Source organism: Sapajus apella, unplaced genomic scaffold (assembly GCF_009761245.1).
Source record: "Sapajus apella isolate SASKATOON/1434 unplaced genomic scaffold, GSC_monkey_1.0 scaffold56, whole genome shotgun sequence".
In the NCBI taxonomy this organism is placed as follows: Eukaryota; Metazoa; Chordata; class Mammalia; order Primates; family Cebidae; genus Sapajus; species Sapajus apella.
Genome location: NW_022436996.1, coordinates 9,996,858 through 10,018,556, shown reverse-complemented (window position 1 = coordinate 10,018,556; position 21,699 = coordinate 9,996,858). Strand labels below are relative to the sequence as shown.

The 21,699-nt window shown below is 43.4% G+C and overlaps 1 protein-coding gene across 1 annotated transcript in view; it reads left to right on the top strand.

Annotated features, from left to right (window-relative positions):
- Positions 1 to 21,699, top strand: part of CNTNAP2 (contactin associated protein 2) — a 2,272,324-nt gene that overhangs the window by 2,065,012 nt on the left and 185,613 nt on the right. Inside the window, exons 19-20 of the mRNA XM_032245220.1 lie at positions 9,206 to 9,442; positions 19,960 to 20,093. Coding sequence (XP_032101111.1) covers positions 9,206 to 9,442; positions 19,960 to 20,093 — 371 coding nt within the window. The remainder of the gene's footprint in view (positions 1 to 9,205; positions 9,443 to 19,959; positions 20,094 to 21,699) is intronic.

Here is a 21,699-nt window from a genome sequence, read left to right as displayed (position 1 = left end):
CCTTGAGTTTCCCATGAAGGAATGAGGTGGAGTTTCCCTACAGAAAGTTACAGGTCAGGAGCAATGGAGATGAGGCCCTACTAATGAGTGAGTGTAGAGTGAGATGGAAGAGGAGCGCTGGAGGGAAAACCTCAGTGCCCCTAACATTTTCAGGGTACAGCGAGGAAAAAGAGCCAATGGCTAACAGAAAAGTTGAAAGAGGAGAAAGGAAAACCAAAGAGAGTTTTCAAAGGCTCCAAGAGTTGAGAAAGACAAATAAGGGCAGAAATTCTCCTTTCACTTGGGTAACTAGAAAGCTCATAATCACCTCAGTGAGAGCAACTTCACTTCAGTGACTGGAGTTCAAACCAAGGTCAATGATTCAGGAAGTGAAAATGAGGAGATTTCGAGAAGACTTCTAGAATTTCCGCAGTCAGATTGGGAAAATCTAACGGGATCTCTGAATAGCATTCTAACCTATTGATCAGGTCCTCTTTTGTGAAAAACCCTTTCTCCTTGGCCTCATTCAGACCTCATGTTCGAGGCATCCCTTGGCGGCTCTGATTCCTTCCTCTCTGTTCTTCCTTTGCAAGCTCATTCCCAGTCCCACTTTGGAAAGGGTGACTTTCCAAAGTCTTCTCTCTTCATACACTTCTCCCAGGGAATCCTATCCATGCATACATTTCAAATACCATCATAAAAATGATTTTAAAATGAATATTTCAGCCCAGACCTTTTGGATTCCTTGACTTTTCTCCTTCCCTGACACAAAGGCACCTCTAACTTGACCTGTTCAAAGCTGAACTTTTCTGTTGTTGTTATTGAAACAGAGTCTTACTCCGTTGCCCTGGCTGGAGGGCAATGGTGCCGTGGTGGTTCATTGCAGCCCCTACCTCCTGCACTCAAATGATCCTCCTGCCTCAGTTGCTGGGACTACAGGCTTATGCCCCCACACTGGCTATTTTTTCTTTTCTTTCTTTTATTTTTATTTTTATTTTATTTTATTTTTTGTAGCAACAGGGTCCCACTATGTTGTTCAGGCCAGTCGTAAGCTCCTGGGTTCAAGTGATTCTCCTGCCTTGGCCTTCCAAATTGCTGGGATTACAGGTGTGAACCACCGTGCCTAGCCAAACTCTTGATACCTACCATATCCCCAACTCCACCAGGGATGCCTGCCCCTGTGTTCCCATAATCAGAAATTGTCACACCATCTATCCAAAAATCCATGAGTCCTTCACCCCCTTACTTCCTCAACATCATCAGATTCTATCCACTCTACCACTCCAGACCTTCATCGTATGGATTCTGTCCCATTGCAATAGCCTACTCAATGGTCTACCTCTGTCCCCTCTTTTCTCCCTCCACTGCATTCACCAAAATACAGCCAGCATGAGCTTTCAAAAGTGAAATCAGATTATTTCACCTTTGCTTAAAACCTTTCGAGAGTTATCCATTGCTTTCTGTATAAAAACCAAAATCCTCAGAATACTGCACCTTTCTCTCTAGCCACACTTCCCACCACGCTTCCCTGAGGGTTTGTCATCTTGGCCTCCACTGCATTAATCCTCAACATGCCCTTCTTCCTCAGAGCCTTTGCACATGCTCTTTTCTTTTCCTAGAATACGTTCCCTACCCCCGGTCCCAGGAAAATCTTGCTCACCTTCAATTACTAACTTAAATGTAATTTACAGCCTGCTAAATCTCTATCAGACCATGGCTTACAAACAACACTTATTACATATTTGAAAGAATGGATGTAAAAGACTATTCTTTGTCTAGCCAGAGGAAAATAGAGGTTCAGGGGAGGGGGGGGCTTTAAGATGAGTATGATTTAAAGCCCACAGCAATTAAATGATTTGCCTGACCAAGGTCAAACAGCTAGTTGGTGACAAAGCCAGGGCTACAATCCACAACTTTTGATTCCTGGCCTCCCCATGTCCCACACTAATCCCTTATTATGTGTCTTAGATGAAGTTTGCTGTAGTGAAGCCCTCATCTCATTTGCTCTCCCCAAAGTATTATAACCTGTTGACCACCATGCACACCAAGAATACTTATTAACACAGTTTCAGGAGCATGACCCTGGAAATTCTATAATAGATGCAAACTGTCTTCCTGTTTAAGACCCTAGCAAAGTTGTTCAGTGGTGCTGCTCTTAAACTCCAATCCTAGAAGGCCACCTGGCTCCCTCACAGTCAAGCCATAGCTGACTGATGTATTTGGAGTAATATAATTCACACTTGTGTCTTGTGGGCCACACGTGCCATTCAAAATAAACTTAGAGACTTTTCTTTGGCTTTTTTTTTTCCATTGTGCAGATTCAGACACTTAAAGCTTATTACATAGAAACTGACCTGGAAGTGACTGTGCCTTTGGAGAGAACGGCAGGAAATTGGTTACTTACAATAGATATGGACCCACCTGGGGAAACAGAACTAGTAGAAGTGAACATTAACCCATCCCAGGTCCAATGTTGTTAGCCCAAAAAGATTACAGTAAGTTGAAGAAAACATCAAACAAACAGAATAAAAAAGTCAGCAAGGAAATTCAGAGTGGTACACTTGGGGAGAAAAAGCAGATTTTGCCAATGTAAGACCAGGAGAGAAACTGGTTGCGTTTCAGAATAGCAGTATCTCCGGAGGATCATGAAACAAGTTTAAGCAGAGCTGTGCTGTGCAGATTGCCCTGGAAGGAACCAGGTCTGCCTGATGCGGAATCATGATGCATGCAGAGGATGATGTCCAAGGTCCCTGGGAGCAGAACTCCATAAAATTCACTTAACTCTTTTATTAGGTGACTAATTAAAAAGCAGTTAATGAGAGTGATCATTCTGGGTAATGGAATTCAGCCATGAAAGCGGTTAATGACCTGAGGCTGCTGCCCAGGTCTGTGCCTCCCGTAGCATGGTTCTGGCTTCCAGGAGTGCCTCCTAGACTTTAGTAGAAGATGCACAGAGCCTCAAGAACCTGGGATATCTGAGAAGAGATAGAAGAGAGCTTTGGGGGGACAGGAAGGAGTAAGCAAATGATAAAGAGTTTGTTTACAGCAGAAGGTAAAAAAAGGAAGCTGACCACAATGGGAACTCAATAAACGTGGTTTGCTTGAGCAACTGCCTTGCTGACTGCGGGCATGGATAGAGCAGGTGCTGGAGGCAGCTTGCATAGCCTGGGAGACCTCACTTCTCAGCTCCTTACTCAGTGATGTTGGTAGCTTGAAGTCGGACAAGATGGCAGTATTTACATCCCGGGAAATAGGGAAAAACTGTAAACCAGGACTTTCCCCCGCCCCAAGCCAATTGTTTAACATCTATCAACTTACCACAGGATCACTTAGTTGAAATCCCTGTGGGAGCAGAGTTCCCTGGGGTTTTTACCTGAAGAATAAACCCAAACGTGTTTCATTTTTGCTTTTCTATTTTAATTACTAATACACAGTGGCACCCTTCAATTATCTCTTATTACACAACCAGAGTGGCTCAGCATGTGCAAAGTCTCCTGGCAAACTCACCATCATTTAAAACATTGTTTCTGTAGGGAATGGTTCCAAGTTGCAAGTTACTGAGCTTAAAATAAATTGTTGGAAAAGAGCCCATTTGCAAGTTGGGAGCTTTCAATTCTGAGTCCTGATAGGAAAGTTAGAAAACAAAAAGAATCATGCCAGTTTTAAAAATATACGTTGCAAAATGTAGGTTGCAAACTCCTAAGTGAAAAGGCAAAAGGAATAGAATTATTTAACTTGGAGAAGAGAAAGATGACGAGCAACTGAATAACGGTGTGGGGCGGAGGCTGCCAGCTGTTCGCTTTTGGTTTTCAGTTTTTGTAGATTTTTTTTTTCCTTCTCTCACTGTAAGCCTCAGGGATTTGGTTAAACAGGGAGCTAAGTATATTTATGGTATTATCCTGGAATGAATAATTGGTGGGTTTTATTTCAAACATCTGCAAACTCCTTTTCCTCAATCAGGGATAATTTACATGTAACCTGTGGTGAGGACCAAGAAATAGTTAAGACAAGGTGACTTGTCTACTTGAAGGCTGTCACCTTTATCGTCCTGATTCTACACATGGCATTAAGTATTTCAAAACTTTGAGAAACATGATATAATTAAGCAAATCTTTTCTTATAGAATATCTAATATAGAATTTATTATTTTTCTGTTAAAAATGAATATTATAAAACAGACTATTAATATTATCTATATTACTATTATATTACCTATATCTATTAGTATTATCTATGACTAGTATCTATATTACTAATAGGAAACCTTAAATCAAGCATTCTAAATCAATACTTTTTGATAATTTTATGAGGGAAACGATGCTATTTTGGGCTTGTTAAACTAGAGTTATTTTCGGTTATTCATTCAGAGGAGATAAGAGAATTGGTTTCTAAAAGATATTTCAGTACCCTGATTTGGCATTTTCTTAAAGAGATGTGAAACAATGAAATGACAGCTGTAAATCTGCCACGTGGAGCCTCAGAGGACTCACATCACTCCCAGGCCTTGGTTTAACCGTTGCTTTATGGTGTGGTTTCAGAATAACACTTTTAAACATGGTACATCCCTTCATCCAAAACTGACATAAATCCATAAAGCTTTTTAATGATGTCTCTAAAATACAGCCCAAGTATTCTCTGAAGCATATTTTTGGATTGTTTATCTAAAATCGCTGGATTTCTGAATCTCCCTTCAACATCTGCCTTGGAATGGCTGTCTCCAGGGCAGCTGATAAACGCATCACGTCTCACCCGGGTGGGGACCACTCAGCTTCCTTCCCACCAGGTGCATTCTCCCGCCTCAGCTTCCACTCCAAGCATCTCACACCCTTGTGCACATAAGTATCACCTGGGAACCTGTGAGAAGTGCTGCTTCTCCAGAGCCTCTGAGCTAAATTCTGGGACTAGGCCTGGGGACCTGCATTATAATAGGCTTCCAGAAAAGTGGTCCCTGAAATGATGTCAGAGTCTCAGCTCTGCATGCACTCTGACTCCAGTTCTGGATCCAGGATGAAATAACTGGAGAGATGCTAACACTTGGAAGCGGCGGTTCTTGTGGGTGATGCCCTGTACCTGTCACTCAGGTGCTGGGGTCTCTGCTGCCCAGACCCTTCCCTCCCTAGGCCGGGTTCTGTGCTCCTCAGTCTTGAACTTCCAATGACGTGTCTTCTGCACATCAGCCTTCCTGCCCCACTGTGATTTGTTTGAATCCCCCAGCCTCCATCTCTAGCCTGCCTCCCACCCTCCCTCCAAGCCCGACGTCTACCTCTTCCCTCCCGCGCTGCAGTAGCCTGTTCTCAGGTAATGACCCTCACATTCTCTGGCAGAACCTGTCTGTGGCAAGTTGAACTGAACAGTGTGTTTTCTGCCCCACCTGCCCCTCCTGACTTCTCTTCCCTCCCCTGTGCTCTGTTAGACACGTTTACGGAAGCCTGTCCTAGGAGTGTCCATCTATACCACCAGACTCTAAACTACTGAAGGCAGGGATCACCTGTGCCTTGCTCGTGGGGTCCCCAACACCCAGCTGAAATGTGTCAGGGATCTCAAATGAATGACTGATTCTATAGAAGCACATGAGGCTAGACGCAGTGGCTCATGCCTGTAATTCCAGCACTTTAGGGGGCCAAGGTGAGTGGATTGCCTGAGGTCAGGAGTTCGAGACCAGTCTGCCCAATATGGTGGCACATAATACAAAAAATTAGCCAGATGTGGTGGTGCATGCCTGTAATCCCAGCTATTCAGAAGGCTGAGGCAGCAGAATTGCTTGAACCTGGGAGGTGGAGGTTGCAGTGAGCTGAGATCACGCCATTGCACTCCACCTTGGACAACAAAAACAAAACTCCATCTCAAAAAAACAAATTTTTAAAGCACATGAATTTTGTCCAGGCAACATGATGCCTTGGACTTCAGACCCTCTCACTGCCAACACACTGTGCCTTCAGCTAGAAAGCTGGTCCTCATCCCGGCCACCTGCACATGGCTACCCACCTCTGGCTCTTTGGGTCCCAGCTTAGATGTCTTTTCCCACAGCAAGTTTTCCACTGCCCCTGTGTTTTAGGGCCCTCTGTGTCTGCCTGAGCCTTCACTTACCCCTCTGCATTCTAATAATCTGTTTATCTGAATCCTCTTCCAGATCCAGAGCTCCTTAAGAGCAAGAATGGTAACCTCAGCACCAGCGTCGTGCCCAGTGTGCAGTCAGTGCTCAATAGATGTTTGCTGAAAGCTAACTCAGGACCTTTAGGCAGTGAGATGAGGTTCTCATCACATAGTTGCTAAATAAACCTCCATAACATTCACTGTGTTGCACTCAAACTGTTGAAGCTTCTCCTTCCACACCCACTGCTAGATGGAAATCTTCTCACAAGAAGGGACTGTATTTTGTTCATCTTCACCTCCAGTAAGTCAGGCAGCAATGAGCATGGATTAAGTAGCTGTTCAATCCTGTGTTTTCCAAGAAGGATATTTTTAGCATGTGAAGGAGGAAAATCCTTTTTTTTTTTTTTTTTAATGGAGTCTCCCTCTATCGCCCAGGCAGGAGTACAGTGGCACTATCTCAGCTCACTGCAACCTCTACCTCCCAGGTTCAAGCAATTCTCCTGCTTCAGCCTTCCAAGTAGCTAGGATTACAGGTGTGTGCCACCATGCCTCACTAATTTTTTGTATTTTTAGTAGAGACAGGGTGTCACCATGTTGGCCAGGCTGGTCTCGAACTCCTGACCTCATCTTCCACCCTCCCTGGGAGGCCAAAGTGCTGGGATTATAGGCATGAGCGACCTCGCCCAGCGGCCAGGAGAATTCTTAATTGCGTAAGACAGCCCCACACATTTCAGGACATGAAGCTGTCCTTGCCCATGCCCACTAAATTTCATTGGTAACCCCACAGTCATTTTGACAACTACCCCGCCTACACACACAGTTGCAAAAGTTTTGGGGGTAAGAGGACCAAGAGGAAAATCGCACTCCCCATAGTTGAAAACCTATGGTTAAGTCTTTTCCCGGCAACTTGGTGAGAAGCAATGGACTCTAACCGTGCCATGGTGGATTGTATGTTTCAACCTACATAACAGAGTGAGCCTCCCTAAAATAAAAGATATTTATTTGGAAATAAAGCATTGCAGTGGAAACGTGCATGCCATAGTAAACTGCATATTCAGGGGGGTGAAGACAAAGGTTTTGAAAGGGAAAAAGGAGAAGGAGTGTGTAATTGTTTTGAAATAATTATCCTTGGCTACAAAGATCAACAACAAAGGTGACACCAGTCCAAGGTTGGACAGGCAAATTCTGGGCAGATGTTCTTGAAGTATTTTTTGTGTAAGGTTGCAATGGTTTTTGTGCAATGTTGTGCTTTTTGCAGAGTCTTTGCGGTAGTTCTTGTGATCAAGCATTTATTAATGAAACACTCCCCTCGTGCCCTTCCCCAGATCCATTTCTCAGGTTTTTGTTTTTCCTCTTTTTAACATTAGTAACTTCATTTTGATTCTGACAACTTTCACACATGTGTGTGGTGCTGTGAGGTGGGGGACGGGGGTGTCACCCTCAATATACAATGGTAACCTGCCTTTGTAATAACAAACAGTTCACTAATCTTTACTGAGCACTTATGTATTCCAGGCACTAAGCTATGCGTTATACAGTTTATTTAATCCTCACAACCACCTGTGAGGCCCCATTTTTTAGAGATAAAACTGAGGCTGAGAGAGTTTCAAGACATTGACCCGAGTTCACACGGCTGCTACCGACAAGGGCAAGATGTACCCCCACGCGTTGGACTTCACTCCTCTATGCCAACCTCTTTAGCAAGAACAAACATCAAAATTCCCAGATGGAAGACTCCCATTAAAAACTGTCCTCTCCCGTTAATTATAACGTAGAGCAGTTTTGCAAAATATATTCTGCGTCGTGTTAATTTAGTGGGATGTCAAGTGTTGTGAGATTAATGGTTGCATGGGCGATGGAGTGTGAGAAACGCTTTCAGCAAGGCCCTTGTAGAAGGCCATGAAACAGAAACTATGAAGACCACACAGGAGCCCTAAGGTGGCTCAGCCCTTCTCGGTGAGTCTGGGTTGATTTGGAACATTGTTAAGTAAACAGCAGGGAGGCTTTGGCAGCAGGAGCATGCTGGCCACAAAGTGCCTCATAGCCAGTAAGCACTGCTCAGGCTCTAGGAAAAGGCTGATGCAGGAAGGGTTTCTTTCTTCTAAATTATCAATAATAATAACGATGGATACTATTTATTGAGTACTAATTACTCTCCACTTCACAGATGAAATACCAAGGCCCAGAAAAATTCGTTAAGTGACTTTTTCTGAGGCCACACAGCTATTTAGTGGCAGAGTCAAATTTGAGCCCAGTTCTCTCTAACTTGGAGACATGTGATTGTAAACCCTATACACCAAGCTTCTAAGGACCTAGGGTTTATCACAGGCTTTCCTGTGTGAATATCCAAGCAAATTCAGTCTCAAAGAGGACGCCCCTATGAGTTCTTTGTACCAGGGATTTATTTTCAGCATGTCTCTTCAACCCGAAAATTAGTTCCTTGGTCTGAGTACATGAAATTTTGTTCAGGGTATGTGAAACTTTTTTATTAATACATGAAATATTTTTCTGGTATAATGTAGGTTTCTTAAATTTTACTATTATTTTTTAAATTTTATAGATTTCCATATAATATGGTTTGGCTCTGTCCCCACCCGGATCTCACATTATAACTCCCCTAATCCACACATGTTGTCGGGGGGACCTGGTGGGAGGTAATTTAATCATGGGTGTGGGTCTTTCCTGTGCTGTTTTTATGCTAGTAAGTCTCACAAGATCTGATGGTTTTATAAATGGGAGTTCCCCTATACATGTGCTCTCTCTCTCTCTCACCTGCCACCATGTAAGACATGACTTTGCTCCTTTGCCTTCCACCATTATTGTGAGGCCTCCTCAGTGACATGGAGCTGTGAGTCCATTAAACCTCTTTTTTTTTTTTAGAAATTACCCAGTCTCCAGTATGTCTTTATTAGCCGTGTGGGAACAGACTACCACATCATACTATGTTACATGCTTTTTTTTTTTTTTGATAAGAGTATTTGTGTTGATGACATAACATCTTTCTGCATAGAACTTAGTCAGATACCCTTCCTGGAACCAGTGTCTTCCCTCCATGAACTGCTGGAGAGGATATTGTATGATGTCAGCATCAGACCTCTCCTCATTTTTCAATTCCCTCTTTCCTCTATAATAGATGTTGGTGCATTTTTTGAAGAAGGGATGTGGCTACGATATAACTTCCAGGCACCAGCAATCAATGCCAGAGACTCCGGCAGCAGAGTAGAGAACTCTCCTGACCAGCAGAACTCCCACCCGGACCTGGCCCAGGAGGAGATCCGCTTCAGCTTCAGCACCACCAAGGCGCCCTGCATTCTCCTCTACGTCAGCTCCTTCACCACAGACTTCTTGGCAGTCCTCGTCAAACCCACCGGTAAGGACAAGGATACCAGCCTCTGCCATTTAACGTTGGGCAGATAGAATGTTCTAGCAAGAGTCTATAGATTGTTCTTGGTTTGTTCTTTATTTCCCATGGGCCTTGTTGAGCAAGTCACATAGCTCCTTTGAACCCCATTTCTCTCCATGAAAATCAGGAAAACAACTCACCAGCTGGGCGTGTTAGAGTAATAATGTTGGTGAGGCATGTTGTGTTCTTTACAAGAATACTATTGCATGAATAAGGGGTGAGTTTGTGTGTGTGATGATTATTTTTCCTTCTATTAAATAAACATATTTGGGTGGACACTGTGGCTCATGCCTGAAATCCCAGACCAGCCTGGCTGATGTAGTGAAACCCCATCTCTACAAAAAATACAAAAACTAGCTGGGTGTGATGATGCATGCCTGTAGTCCCAGCTACTCAAGAGGCTGAGGGGGGAGGATCACTTCAGCCCAGGATGTCAAAGCTGTAATGAGCCATGATCATGCCACTACACTCCAGGCTGGGCAACAGAGTGAGGCCCTGTCTCAAAAAAAAAAAAAAAAGACTAATAAAAAATACATACATTCACTCCTGTGCTAAACAGAGATGGGATTTGAATGAGTAAAATTAATTTTACTTAAATCAATTTTATCCTAATTTGTGATAGTATACCAGTAGGTTGCTACAGAACATTTGAACTTTCAATAGAAATAGAAAATCAGAAATGTTTTCATTCCCAATCCTCTCAGAACTTTACATTCACAAAATATATCACTGTCATGAAAGTGGCTTAAAGCAGGAGTTTATTTTTTTAAATTAATTTTTTTTTTGAGACAGTGTCTTGCTTTGTTGCTCAGGCTCGAGTGCAGTAGTGAGATCACAGCTCACTGCAGCCCCGACCTCTCAGGCTCACATGGTCCTCCCACCTCAGCCTCCCAAGTAGCTGGGACTACAGGCACACATCACCACTCCTAGCTAATTTTTCAAATTTTTTATAGGGATGGGGGCCTCACTATGTTACCAGGCCTGGTCTTAAACTCCCGGACTCAAGCAATTCTCCTGCCTTGGCCAAAGTGCTGGGATGACAGGCAAGAGCCACCATGCCCGACCCAGGAGTATATTTTTACTTGTAATATCTTGGGCCGTCTTGATCATCAAATATGCATTGAGCCAGAGAGGACCTGGGTACACCTAAAATCGGCATCCTGATGAGAATATACAAATGGGCTCATGACCCTCAGCAGTGACCTCTAAGAGACATCTAAGAAGGCCTGAAATGTACAAAATTGCCGAACATGGAGAAGTCCATTTCCTCTCTGAAAATGAACTCGTACATGCTTAAGGTTCTACGATCAGTTTTTTTAATGAATAAAAATATTTTAAGAGCATGCAGAAGCAAATCTCCCTAACTCACTTCACACTGGAGCTGTAAATGTGGGGGCTCTCTCTCCCACTGCCCACTGTTTCCTGCCCTTCAGTGATTATTCCAGTGTTTCGGCATCTTAACGAGCAAGATTTTTGGCTGAGCACTGTGGCTATAATCCCAGCTCTATGGAAGGCTGAGGCAGGAGGATTGCTGGAGACCAGTAGTTCAAGATTAGCCTAGGCAACATAGCAAGACACCATCTCTACCAAAAATAATTTAAAAATTAACTGGGTGTGGTGATGCATACCTGTAGTCCTAGCTGCTCAGGAGGCTGAGGAAGGAGGATCACTGGAGCCCAGAAGTGCAAGGCTACAGTGAGCTAAGATCACGCCACTGTACTCCAGCCTGGATGACAGAGTAAGACCCTGTCTCTAAAATAAAGTAATTAAAAGGTAAGAAAAAAGGAACATCAAGATTTTTTCCACGGGAGCCAGAATTGTTATTACTAACTTAATTCAGCTTGAATTTTAAAGAACAGTAAATTCTTAAACTCCCTCTCTGGGCAATGCGCTGTTGCTTAAAAAAGATGGAGGAAAAAGTATGTTCCCTGGGATTTTCCCCTTCTGAAATTATTCCTAAGGAAATAAGCCAAAAACCAGACAAAGATTCAGTATGAAGATGTTCATCATAATATTAATTATAAAAACAAAAATTGAAAAGAACCTGGAAGTTCAACTTTAGTAAAATAGTGAAAGAGGGAGTCAACATCTTATGGAATATTATGTATCTATTAAAATATTTATAAACAGTGATTAATGATATGGGGAAATTTTATGTACTATTATGTTAAACCAAAAACCAAAAACAAGATCTAGCCTTGAATATGAAATATTAATTCTGTAGAAAATATATGGATAGAAGGCCCAGCACGGCAGCTCACGCCTGTAATCCCAGCACTTTTGGAGGCCGAGGTAGGTTAATCACGAGGTCAGGAGTTGGAGACCACCCTGGCCAAGATGGTGAAACCCCGTCTCTACTAAAAAATACAAAAAAAGATTAGCCAGGTGCAGTGGCAGGTGCTTGTAATCGCAGCTTCATGGAAGGCTGAGGCAGGAGAATTTCTTGAACCCAGGAGGCGGAGGTTGCAGTGAGCAGAGATGGTGCCACTGCACTCTAGCCTGGGTGACAGAGCAAGACTCCATCTCCAAATATATATATATGGATAGAAAATAAAGCAATCACGTGAACACAAAAGTGTTCAGTTGGATTGTAGATGATTTTTTTTCTCCTGAGTAATACATTTGCATGCATGTCAAATGCTTAAATCAGAAAAATGAAAATAGTAAGTAAAAATCAGAAAGTGAGGATGAGAAACAAGTATGTAACCCCTGCTCTTCAGGAGTTCCTGTTTATTTCTCCTGGATCAGGGTTCCTAGATTTTTAATCCACTGATGTTCTCCACCCACATGGACCAGCCTCCCACCGGGCAGATAAGAACCTTGGGTTTCTTCTCGGGTCCTTCCCCAGGAGGAGGGCTCTCACCTGGAGACTGTCAAGAAGTTGATGAACTCTCCCATACATGCTGTGTTGTCTGCTCCTCAAGTCACTGCCACACTAAAATTTGGTCCTCAACTGTATTCACTACCTCACATGCCCACTGCTACACACCCACCAGTGCTGTGCCCTCATGCCTGTGTGAGGACTTCCATTGTGTGCAAGGCTTTGATCAATGGATTCCATTATTAATGGCCACCTTTTAATGAAGCTCATTTTGTGCCCAAAGCCATGCTGAATGTTGCCACGCATTAATTCCCATGAGCTGCACAACTCTATGACATAGGTACTGTTGTTATTTCCTTTCTACTGAGGGTTACACGTGAGTGCATGGAGGCTGAGTGACTTGTACACTCAGAGGATGTTGGGCCAGGCTGGGGTTTCTCAGCCTGGGTGTCTGATTCTAGGCTCAGAGCTCCCCACCAGCCACACTCTCTAGGCAGGTGTCTCTGGAATTCTCAGTGTGCTTGGAAAGCAAAGCTGGGTGGGTTCTCACCATTGCAAGCCCATCCTCAAACTGCTGGTAAAAATTCAGCTTTTTCACACTTCAAATACAACATGCTTTTATTAATTGAAATTTAAAGTTAGCAAAAGAAAGGAAAGCATTAGGGAAAAGCATCAATAAGGTCTATGCCAAAATATCGGGAAAAAGGTACTAGAAAGCCTCCACTAAACACATTGGCATCACTCACACTTCACGTGTCGAAAACTCTGCTCACTGTTCTCCAGAGCCAGCTGCCCCAGCGCCACCACTGCCCATCAGACACTTGCGTTCCCAAGCTCAGTGTCACTCACCAGTGCTCTGTTCTTCCCTGCTCTTGTGGGTCAACCAGGCAAACACGTCCTGTAATTGAGTTCACGGTGTCCTTTTCTTCCCCACCACTGCTCTCTGAGTTAAATATCTTTTACTTCCCAGTACTGTTCACGTCATGATGTTCATAGAAAATTCTTATATTTGAATGGTACCTGCGTGAATGGATGAGGTCATGTTTTGGAGGCCACCTGCCCAGTGACCCCAGCTGCTGTCCCCTTCTGCTGGTCTGCCGAGGTCTGAGGGGAGACTTGCTCCTGGTACCCTGTCACCCATCTGTGGGACAGCAGTGGTCTTCAACTCATTGGCTGGGAAATTCTCTCCCAATCCATCTCTCTGCTTCCAGACTCTCCCACCTCACCCTTTTCACCACAGCCAGCATCCCCTTCCTTTATAGAGTGTCTTATTTTCTGTGGCTCATAACAGAATACCTGAAACTGAGTAATTTATAAAGAAAAGGAATTTATTTCTTACAGTTATAGAGGCTAAGAAGTCCAAGGTCAAATAGCCAAATCTGGTGAGGGCCTTATTGCTGGTGGGAACTCTCTGCAGTTCTGAGACAGTGCAGGGCATGGCATGGCAAGGCTAAGCACACCAGCTCAGGCCTCTCGTCCTCTTCCTATAAGACACCAGTCCCACTCCCATGAGAACCTGTTAATCCATTAACTCATTAATCCATAAATCTGTGAATGGATCAATCCATTCATGAGGACAGAGCCCTCACGATCCAATCACCTGTTAAAAGGGTTCACCCCTCAACATACCCACATTAGGGATTAAGTTCCAACTGGAGTTTTGGAGAGGATATTTAAACCATAGCAGAGGGATATTGTTTAAAAGCGATCTGGTATAATATCCTTATTAAACAGTCAGTGGTGCCTCGATCCATCAAAACCAGGAGAGATTCCCCAGTCCCACAAACCACAAATCAGGACCCACCAACCTCATGGGTAAGAGCTTGGCCCGTAGAGCTGGACCGTCTGGGTTTGAGGTCGGCTTTGCCTTTTGTCAGGTGTCATGGGCAATCAATTGGCAGCTCTATGCCTCTATTTGTTCATGCACAAAATAGTGTCTCCCTCACAGGAGTATTGTGAAACTCAAATGACAATAAGCACATGTCAACAGTTATTATTTCCCAGGTCCACATTTTGATTCATATTCAACACCCCTTACTCTTTGTTTTCGAGAAACTCAGTACCCCTCAAACACTCTGTGGTCATCTGTGCCCCTGACTTTATGCCCGCAATGCTCCCTTACCCAGAAATGCCCCATCTTCCTCTCTAGCCGGACACCTGCCTCTTGTTCTAGGCTGAGATCAAGTCCCACCTCCTTGCAATGACTTCTCCTTGCTTTAAACTCCTCTTCTACTTATTTTCAATGTCATTTGTTTGGCATTTAATGTACTGTATTGTTATCTGTCTCTGTTATAAATATTCCCTGTCTTCCCAGAGAGATGAAAAGCTCCCAGCACTACATCTCCTGCCTACAGTAGGTATCCTGTAAGTGTGTGCTGATGATAATGATGACGACCAGGAGAGAATAAATCTGTTAAGCATGTTATTTGCTGCAGCCAATAAAGAGCAGTCCCTTATAACTGCTTTAATTCACTTGGGAGATGAACACAAGACACAGAAGTGAAGCAACTCAGCATTTGAATAATATTTTATTTTAATGGACAAATACCAGCATTCTTCCCACCATCATTTAGCGGTCCTCTTCTGCTATTATCTGAAAGGAATGAATACATCATTTAAATTTAATTATTCAGGAATATCACCATGACTGTTTATAGATAGTCACTATATATAAATTTAAAGTACCAACTCATCTTTTTCTTCTCAAAGCAAATAATTTCTGTTGTCATTAAGTGAAGCAGTAATAGGAATTTAAAGTCATACTTACAAAGTCCAAGAAAGGGCAGAAAAGAAAAAAAAAGAAAACAATGCTGATTTTAATAGAGCTGAGGAACGTAAAGGGGACAATGACAAAGTGACAACAGAAAGGGAAATGTCCAGCATTTTGCATAATTGCGAGTTCCTCCAGCCTCTAGGCCTCTGTGTGTTTGTAATCTCAGAGCCACACACACCGCCTGACCCTTACTGGGGGATGGGCATGGCTGTGTGTATTGTAAGTGGACCCCACACTTGTAACGAGGCAGAAAGCCTGTTTTCAGACCTTGACAAAAGCTGCGCTTTGCACAGGAACTAAATACATGTGTTCTGAAGAAATGAATACATGATAAATCAAGGCAGCTGTGTTATTAAGAAAACTGGTTGAGATCATATGATGTCAGAGTGCCAGAAATAAGGCAGAGAGTAAAAACCTAAGATAATCAACTTGTTTTTTCTGCATGTTGCCAGACAACTGCCTGATCATCTCCTTCACTCCCAAACAATGGATTATTTTAATGTTATCGGGTAAAGGAAAAACCAAGTAAACACAGAGGGGTGGAGAGAAAGGCAGCTCAAGAGGTGGGAGCAGCATATTCAAGGCAGGGAGGAGATCATATTTTATAGTGAATAAGAGAAGTTCATGGTAGCTTGAATGTAAAAAGTGACAGTGAGTGGCATGATTTGAAGATAAAGTAGCAGAGGAACACACATCAGACAGGGCACTGCAAACTCTATTTGGAAAGTACATCTTTATTCTGGAAAGAACTGGAAAGCTCTGAAGGATTTTAAATGACCCAATAAAATAATCAGTGATGCATTTAGCAAACATCACAAAGAAGAAAGTACAGAATCAGGGAGACTGTATTAGTTTGTTCTCACACTGCTATGAAGAAATACCTGAGACTGGGTCATTTATAAAGGAAAGAGGTTTCATTGACTCACACTTCCGCATGGCTGGGGAGGCCTCAGGAAACTTACAATAATGATGGAAGGGGAAGCAAACACATCCTTCTTCACATGGCAGCAGGAGAGAGAAGTGCAGAGCAAAGGTGGGGAAAGCCCCTTATAAAACCATCCGATCTCATCACAACTCAATCACTATCATGAGAACAGCACAGAGGTAACCACCCTCATGACTTAATTACCACTCGCTGGGTCCCTCCCACAATACATGGGGATTATGGGAACTACAATTTAAGTTGACATTTGGGTGGGGACACAGCCAAACCATATCAGAAACCATTCACTCATTCCACAAATATTTATTCCACTTCTGTGCCTCAGGCACTATTCCAGATATTGGAAACAGTCATAAAGAATAGAAACAAAACATTTTTGCTCTCATGGAGCTTACATTTGAGTAGGAGAAGATAGAAAATAAACAAATTGGTACAATCTATAGCACGTTGTATGCTAAGAACTTTTATGGGGAAATAGGAGGCAGAAAAGGGAGGGCCTGGCCAAGGGAAAGGAGAGGGTAAATTCCACTTTTAATGAGGAAGCCATAGAAATGATCACTGAGAAGACATGCACTGAGAAGACATGAGAGCAAACACCTGAAGGAGTGAGGGCATAGCCAAGCAGAGACCTGGGGAATGAGCATCCTGTATAGAAGAACCAGTGAGTGCAAAGGCCCTGGGGTAGGAACAGGAAGCCAACGTGGATGGTGAGGAGTGAGCAAGGAGGAGAGTAACAGGAGTTTAAGTCAGAATAATGAGATCACATTGGGCCTGGTGAGCCATGGCGAGGACTTTGATTTTTACTCTGAGTGAAACGGAGCCACTGGGATTCTGGGCAGAGCGTCACTCTGACCACCGTGTGGTGAGGACACTGTGTCTGTCAGGGTCAGAGGCCCAGCTGGGATCAGGGAAGGTTAGAGTAAGGACAAAAGCTGGTATAATCCCAGTGAAAGACACTGGTGGCTTGGTCCAGAGGGTAGAGATGGAGATTCAAGGTGTATTGTGAAGATCAAGCCAAAAAGACTTGCTGTCAGATGACACATGTCATATAGGAGAAAGAGGACAGTTAGGGCTTTTGCCAAGAATAACTGGAAGGATGAATTGGCAATTAACCAAAACACGGAAAACTGCAGTGCGATACTTCTGAGGAAAGAAGATTGATGTTCTGTTGCCTATGTTACGTTTGGGGTTGCCAATAAGATATCAAGTAGACAGTTTGTGGAAAGAGTCTGGAGTTCAAGAGAGAAGTCTGACTGGGGTACGAATTTGGGGTCTGGTGGGCATACACCTTATTCAGGGGTCCTACATGGGATAGGACCATTCCGGTAGGTAGACAGACTTGAGCACGGCAGAAGAGGGTGCCCCCTCCCCGCAACTACCAAAAATCTCAGATGACCATCAGGTGATGGTCAGGCAGTTGCTAAACTGGCGCTAAAATGATAATTGGCTGGAGCTGGCACCAAGGAAGGACCGTCTCCCAATAGAGAGAAAACATCTGGAGCTGGTGATCAGCAGCTTCCAAATAAGATCTCAGGAGTTGGGTGAGCGGCCCCAAGCATGCACACTAAGGCAAAATGGTGGAGTTTATGGGTAGAGGACCTTCCTCCAGAAACACTCAGCCAGAAAGGGGAAAACGCCTCAAATGAGCATGCGCACTCGCAGGCCACTGTGCATGCAGACAGCCTGCCCAAGGGAAGACTCAGGGGAGAGGAAACCAAACTCAGAACTATGCCAATGTATAAAACCCCAAATCAGGGGACAAACAGGGCACTTGGATCTCTCAAGTGGCCCGCTTGGCCCTCTCCCAAGTGTACTTCCTTTCTAAAACTTTTTAATAAACTGTCACTCCTGCTCTAAAACTTGCCTCAGTCCTCCCTCTGCCTTAAACCTACTTCTGCCCCTCAACCGCTTTCTTTCCTCCAAGGAGCCAAGGATCAAGTTTGCTGCAGACCCTTAGGGATTTGCCTTCAGTAACAGGATCACCATGGAAACAGGCATGAATACAAACAGAATATGCTTCGGGGCTAGTCTTTAGGGACTGCAAGCGTAAGGTGCCCCAAAATGAGGGGAAAAACAGGTGGAGAAGGAAAACCAAAAGAACGCGTGCTGGAGGCCAGGTGTTTCCAGGAGGTGAACCCAGTGCGAAGATGAGGCCTGAGACAGACCATTGCCTCTACTTCCCCAGGGGTCATGGGCTCCAGCAAGAGCAGGACCCTGAAGCAGAGAAGACAGAAGTAAGACAGAGGGCTCATGCTAAAATAGGGACGGGTTTGGAGGCAGCGAGTGTGCCCATCTCTTTCCATGGGATCCCGAGCAAAGAAAAGCAAAGGAAGAGAGGACTCACTTGAGAGTGAAATGAGGTCAAGAGGAGTAATTGTTAAAGAGGAGGCTGGTTAAGACCCACCATCTTCTGCAATCCAGGCAGAAGCTGGTGCAGGTGAAGCACGGGTGAGGATAAACCAGGAGCTTTGTGTGGGTGGTGCTGCCTCAGCCAGGGAGCAGGGGAATTCACGGAGGATACCGCGGGGGCCAACGGAGAGCCTGTGGTTACCGAAGCAGAGGGGAGTGGGGGAATTTAGATAGATTTAGGAGACAAAAATCCACGGTACTTAGTTTAAATGCCAGAGGCAAAGGAATCTAAGATGACATGATAAGGTAAAACTCAGAAATAGTGAAGGTTTGTTGAATTTCATTTGGAAAACAAAAATAGGAAACGTAATTAACTCTTGATTTTCTAACAAATGTTTCTTTGAAATCCAGGAACATGGGAAGTATAATGTCTAAATAAAAAATAGCACTCTGTGTGTGTGTGTGCGTGTGTGTGTGTGTGTGTGTGTGTGTGCATGAGAAAAGTCTGGAAGGAGAGACTGCCAAGATATTTAGAATAATTATCTTTGGTTGGTGGGATTTCAGGTGACTTTCTTTTATATTATATTTATATCCTGTTTACTCTCTATGTTTTAATTAGCATGTTTTATTTTGTAACTTAAAAATCAGAATATCAGTCTTGTTCCCCTAAAAAGAAAATGAAAGGTAACAAATAATCCATTAGGTGATTTACAGTTGGACAAATTCTTGCTAGATTGCTGGCTCCACTTTTAAGCTCTGAGTTGTCAACGTGAAAATTCCAGTGTGAGTAATAAATGAGATAAAATATTGATGTCTTTAAAAATCATAAGATATAACAGTTATGCTGGCAGATTAACTAAAAACAGTTATGCTGGAAGGATCTACGTTGTCAGTTATTTTGGATATTATTTTTTATTGTTGGGAAGAAGCAAGGAGGAAAAAAAGAATATGTCGTTGAGGCAAAGTGACTATCACTGAGGCCAAAAGGGGGCTCTAGGGCCTGGGAAAGCCATCTTTCCCTTTGATTTGCATTTGGTTAGTCTGTAAGCTAAAATAAAATATTACTTGGTCTCAATGATGCCGCTCCAAATCCCCTCTATCTATATCCCATGTGTCTATTTTTAAAATTTTATGCTTGTGATTCTTTTAAATGCCTAATGTCACACTTTGCTGATGGAGTGAGAACATCCCTGCACTCTGCATTTGTTTTTTTTTTAATTTCACATAGCATTTCGTGGGGCCTGCAGATGTCTCCTCCCCACAGCCCTATATTGTATATGCTCTCACTCTTCCTGTCCAGGCACAATCCCAGCTTGGGGATCATTTAAAGCATTTGCAGCTTCGACTCTGAGCCGACGGTCACTGAAGTACGCTGTGGGCAGATTGTAAATATGCGCAAGCGTAGCGCTGTCAGCCAGCATGGGTCAGCAGGCCTCTGAGCTCCTGAATCCAAATTCAAATCTCGAATGTTGTCTGTGGACGTCCAGGGAGGGGGTAGAGTTGATTAGAAATCTAAGAGCAGGGGTTGTAGGGTTGTGGCATTAAAATGAAACTAAGACCAAACAAATTACTGAGCTTCTTTCCTTTTTCTTCCATAGGAAGCTTACAGATTCGGTACAACCTGGGTGGCACCCGAGAACCATACAATATTGATGTAGACCACAGGAACATGGCCAATGGCCAGCCTCACAGTGTTAACATCACCCGCCACGAGAGGACCATCATTCTCAAGGTATACGTACGTGTAAATTACGTATAACAGAGGGTTATCATTCCTGTCCCTATATTGCTTGGCCATTGGTTTCGTTTTGAGAGGATAGAAGTGAAAGAGATGCTTATTACACTTTCTCCTACAAGTGCATAACTAGTGAAGTAGAAATATACATAATTCTGACAAGGAAAGACAGTGATGAAGTTGATGACATTTTTTAGGGGGAAATAGAATAAATGTTTATTTCATATAGTCTTTCTGGTTTTCCTAGTTCCAGACCCACTTATCTATCAGTTTACTGTTTTTTTCTGTTGCACCATCTTTCTTCGCCAAGCTCTCAGACATCTGAAACTTATCCTGTTTCCCAGCAAAGGTTATTTTGGTTTCTCTGACCCACTGCTTTCACTACTCCAACACAATACAAAAAGCAGTATTTTTTTTTTTTTTTTTTTTTTTTTTTTTTTTTTTACTCTGCAGAGTCTTTGCCTTAAAAATCCTCAAAACAGTCTTTTCCCAGAATCTCAGACTCTGGTTATAGGCTTTTGGCACACAAAGGGATGGTTTTATTATGCCACTCAAATGTTATTTCAGATTCATTGATGACCTCTGCCCCCACCACCAATTTTTACAGTGAAGAAACCAGCCTGGAAAACATCATGAATAAAACATGATGTGAGAAGGTCTCCCTGGGAGCTAGGCCAGGAGATCAAGGATGGGAACTGTCACTGCATTCTCTAGAAGGAGTTCAAAATAGATACCTGTCAGGAGAAAGAACAGCAGGAGGACGCTGTTTTGTCAGTAAAGTGGAGTGTCATTTGGCAAGGGTTCAGCAGCCTCTCAGACCTCATTCTGATTCGGCTGGTTGCTGTGGGAAGTTCACGTTGCAAAGAAAAGGCACAAGCCCTGTCTCTTCTGAGCACTGGTGGATGTCAAATTCATAACTTGATATGGAGTTTGCACGTGGCCTTTAGCAGTAAATGCTAGAGGGCATTTTAAGGAGAGGTCTTTCCTAGGAAACTGACACACACTGTTTCAGCCTACTGCACCATCAATCAAAGGTGGCGTAGTAAGGTTTTCTCGTCATAATCAACAGAGTCCTAGAACCAGCACAGTGCCTGGCACACATGAGGGGTGGCAAATTCTTTATGGAGTAAACTAAGCCCATCTTTAACCAAGTTTTAGTCAGAAAAGCCAGCAAGTCCGGGGAAATAGAATAAATGACATGGTTTTGTACCATTTCATCAACATTGTCTTCCTCGGCTTTTGATTAGAGACTTCAATTTTAAACCACCCAATTTGTCACCTATTTTTAAAAAGTTGACCTATCTTGCCATTTCACCATTACAAAATGATATTAAAACTTAAAAAGACCTGAACCATCGGGTTTTCAGACAGTATAATAGCGGAGACACACCACAGTCATAGAATCGTATGGAGTTAACCCTCACTCTGCCACAGTGAATTAGAGAAGGACTTGAGAAAGGAGAGAAGAGTGGATGATTTGTAAAAGTTGGGACTTTGGAGGCACCGAAAGCCAGAGATCTAGACAGTGGAGAAGCCAGAGACCTCCAGAGAATCCAGGAGATGAATGGGTTTGGGGGCGGGTCTGCTTCTTGCTCAAGATTCT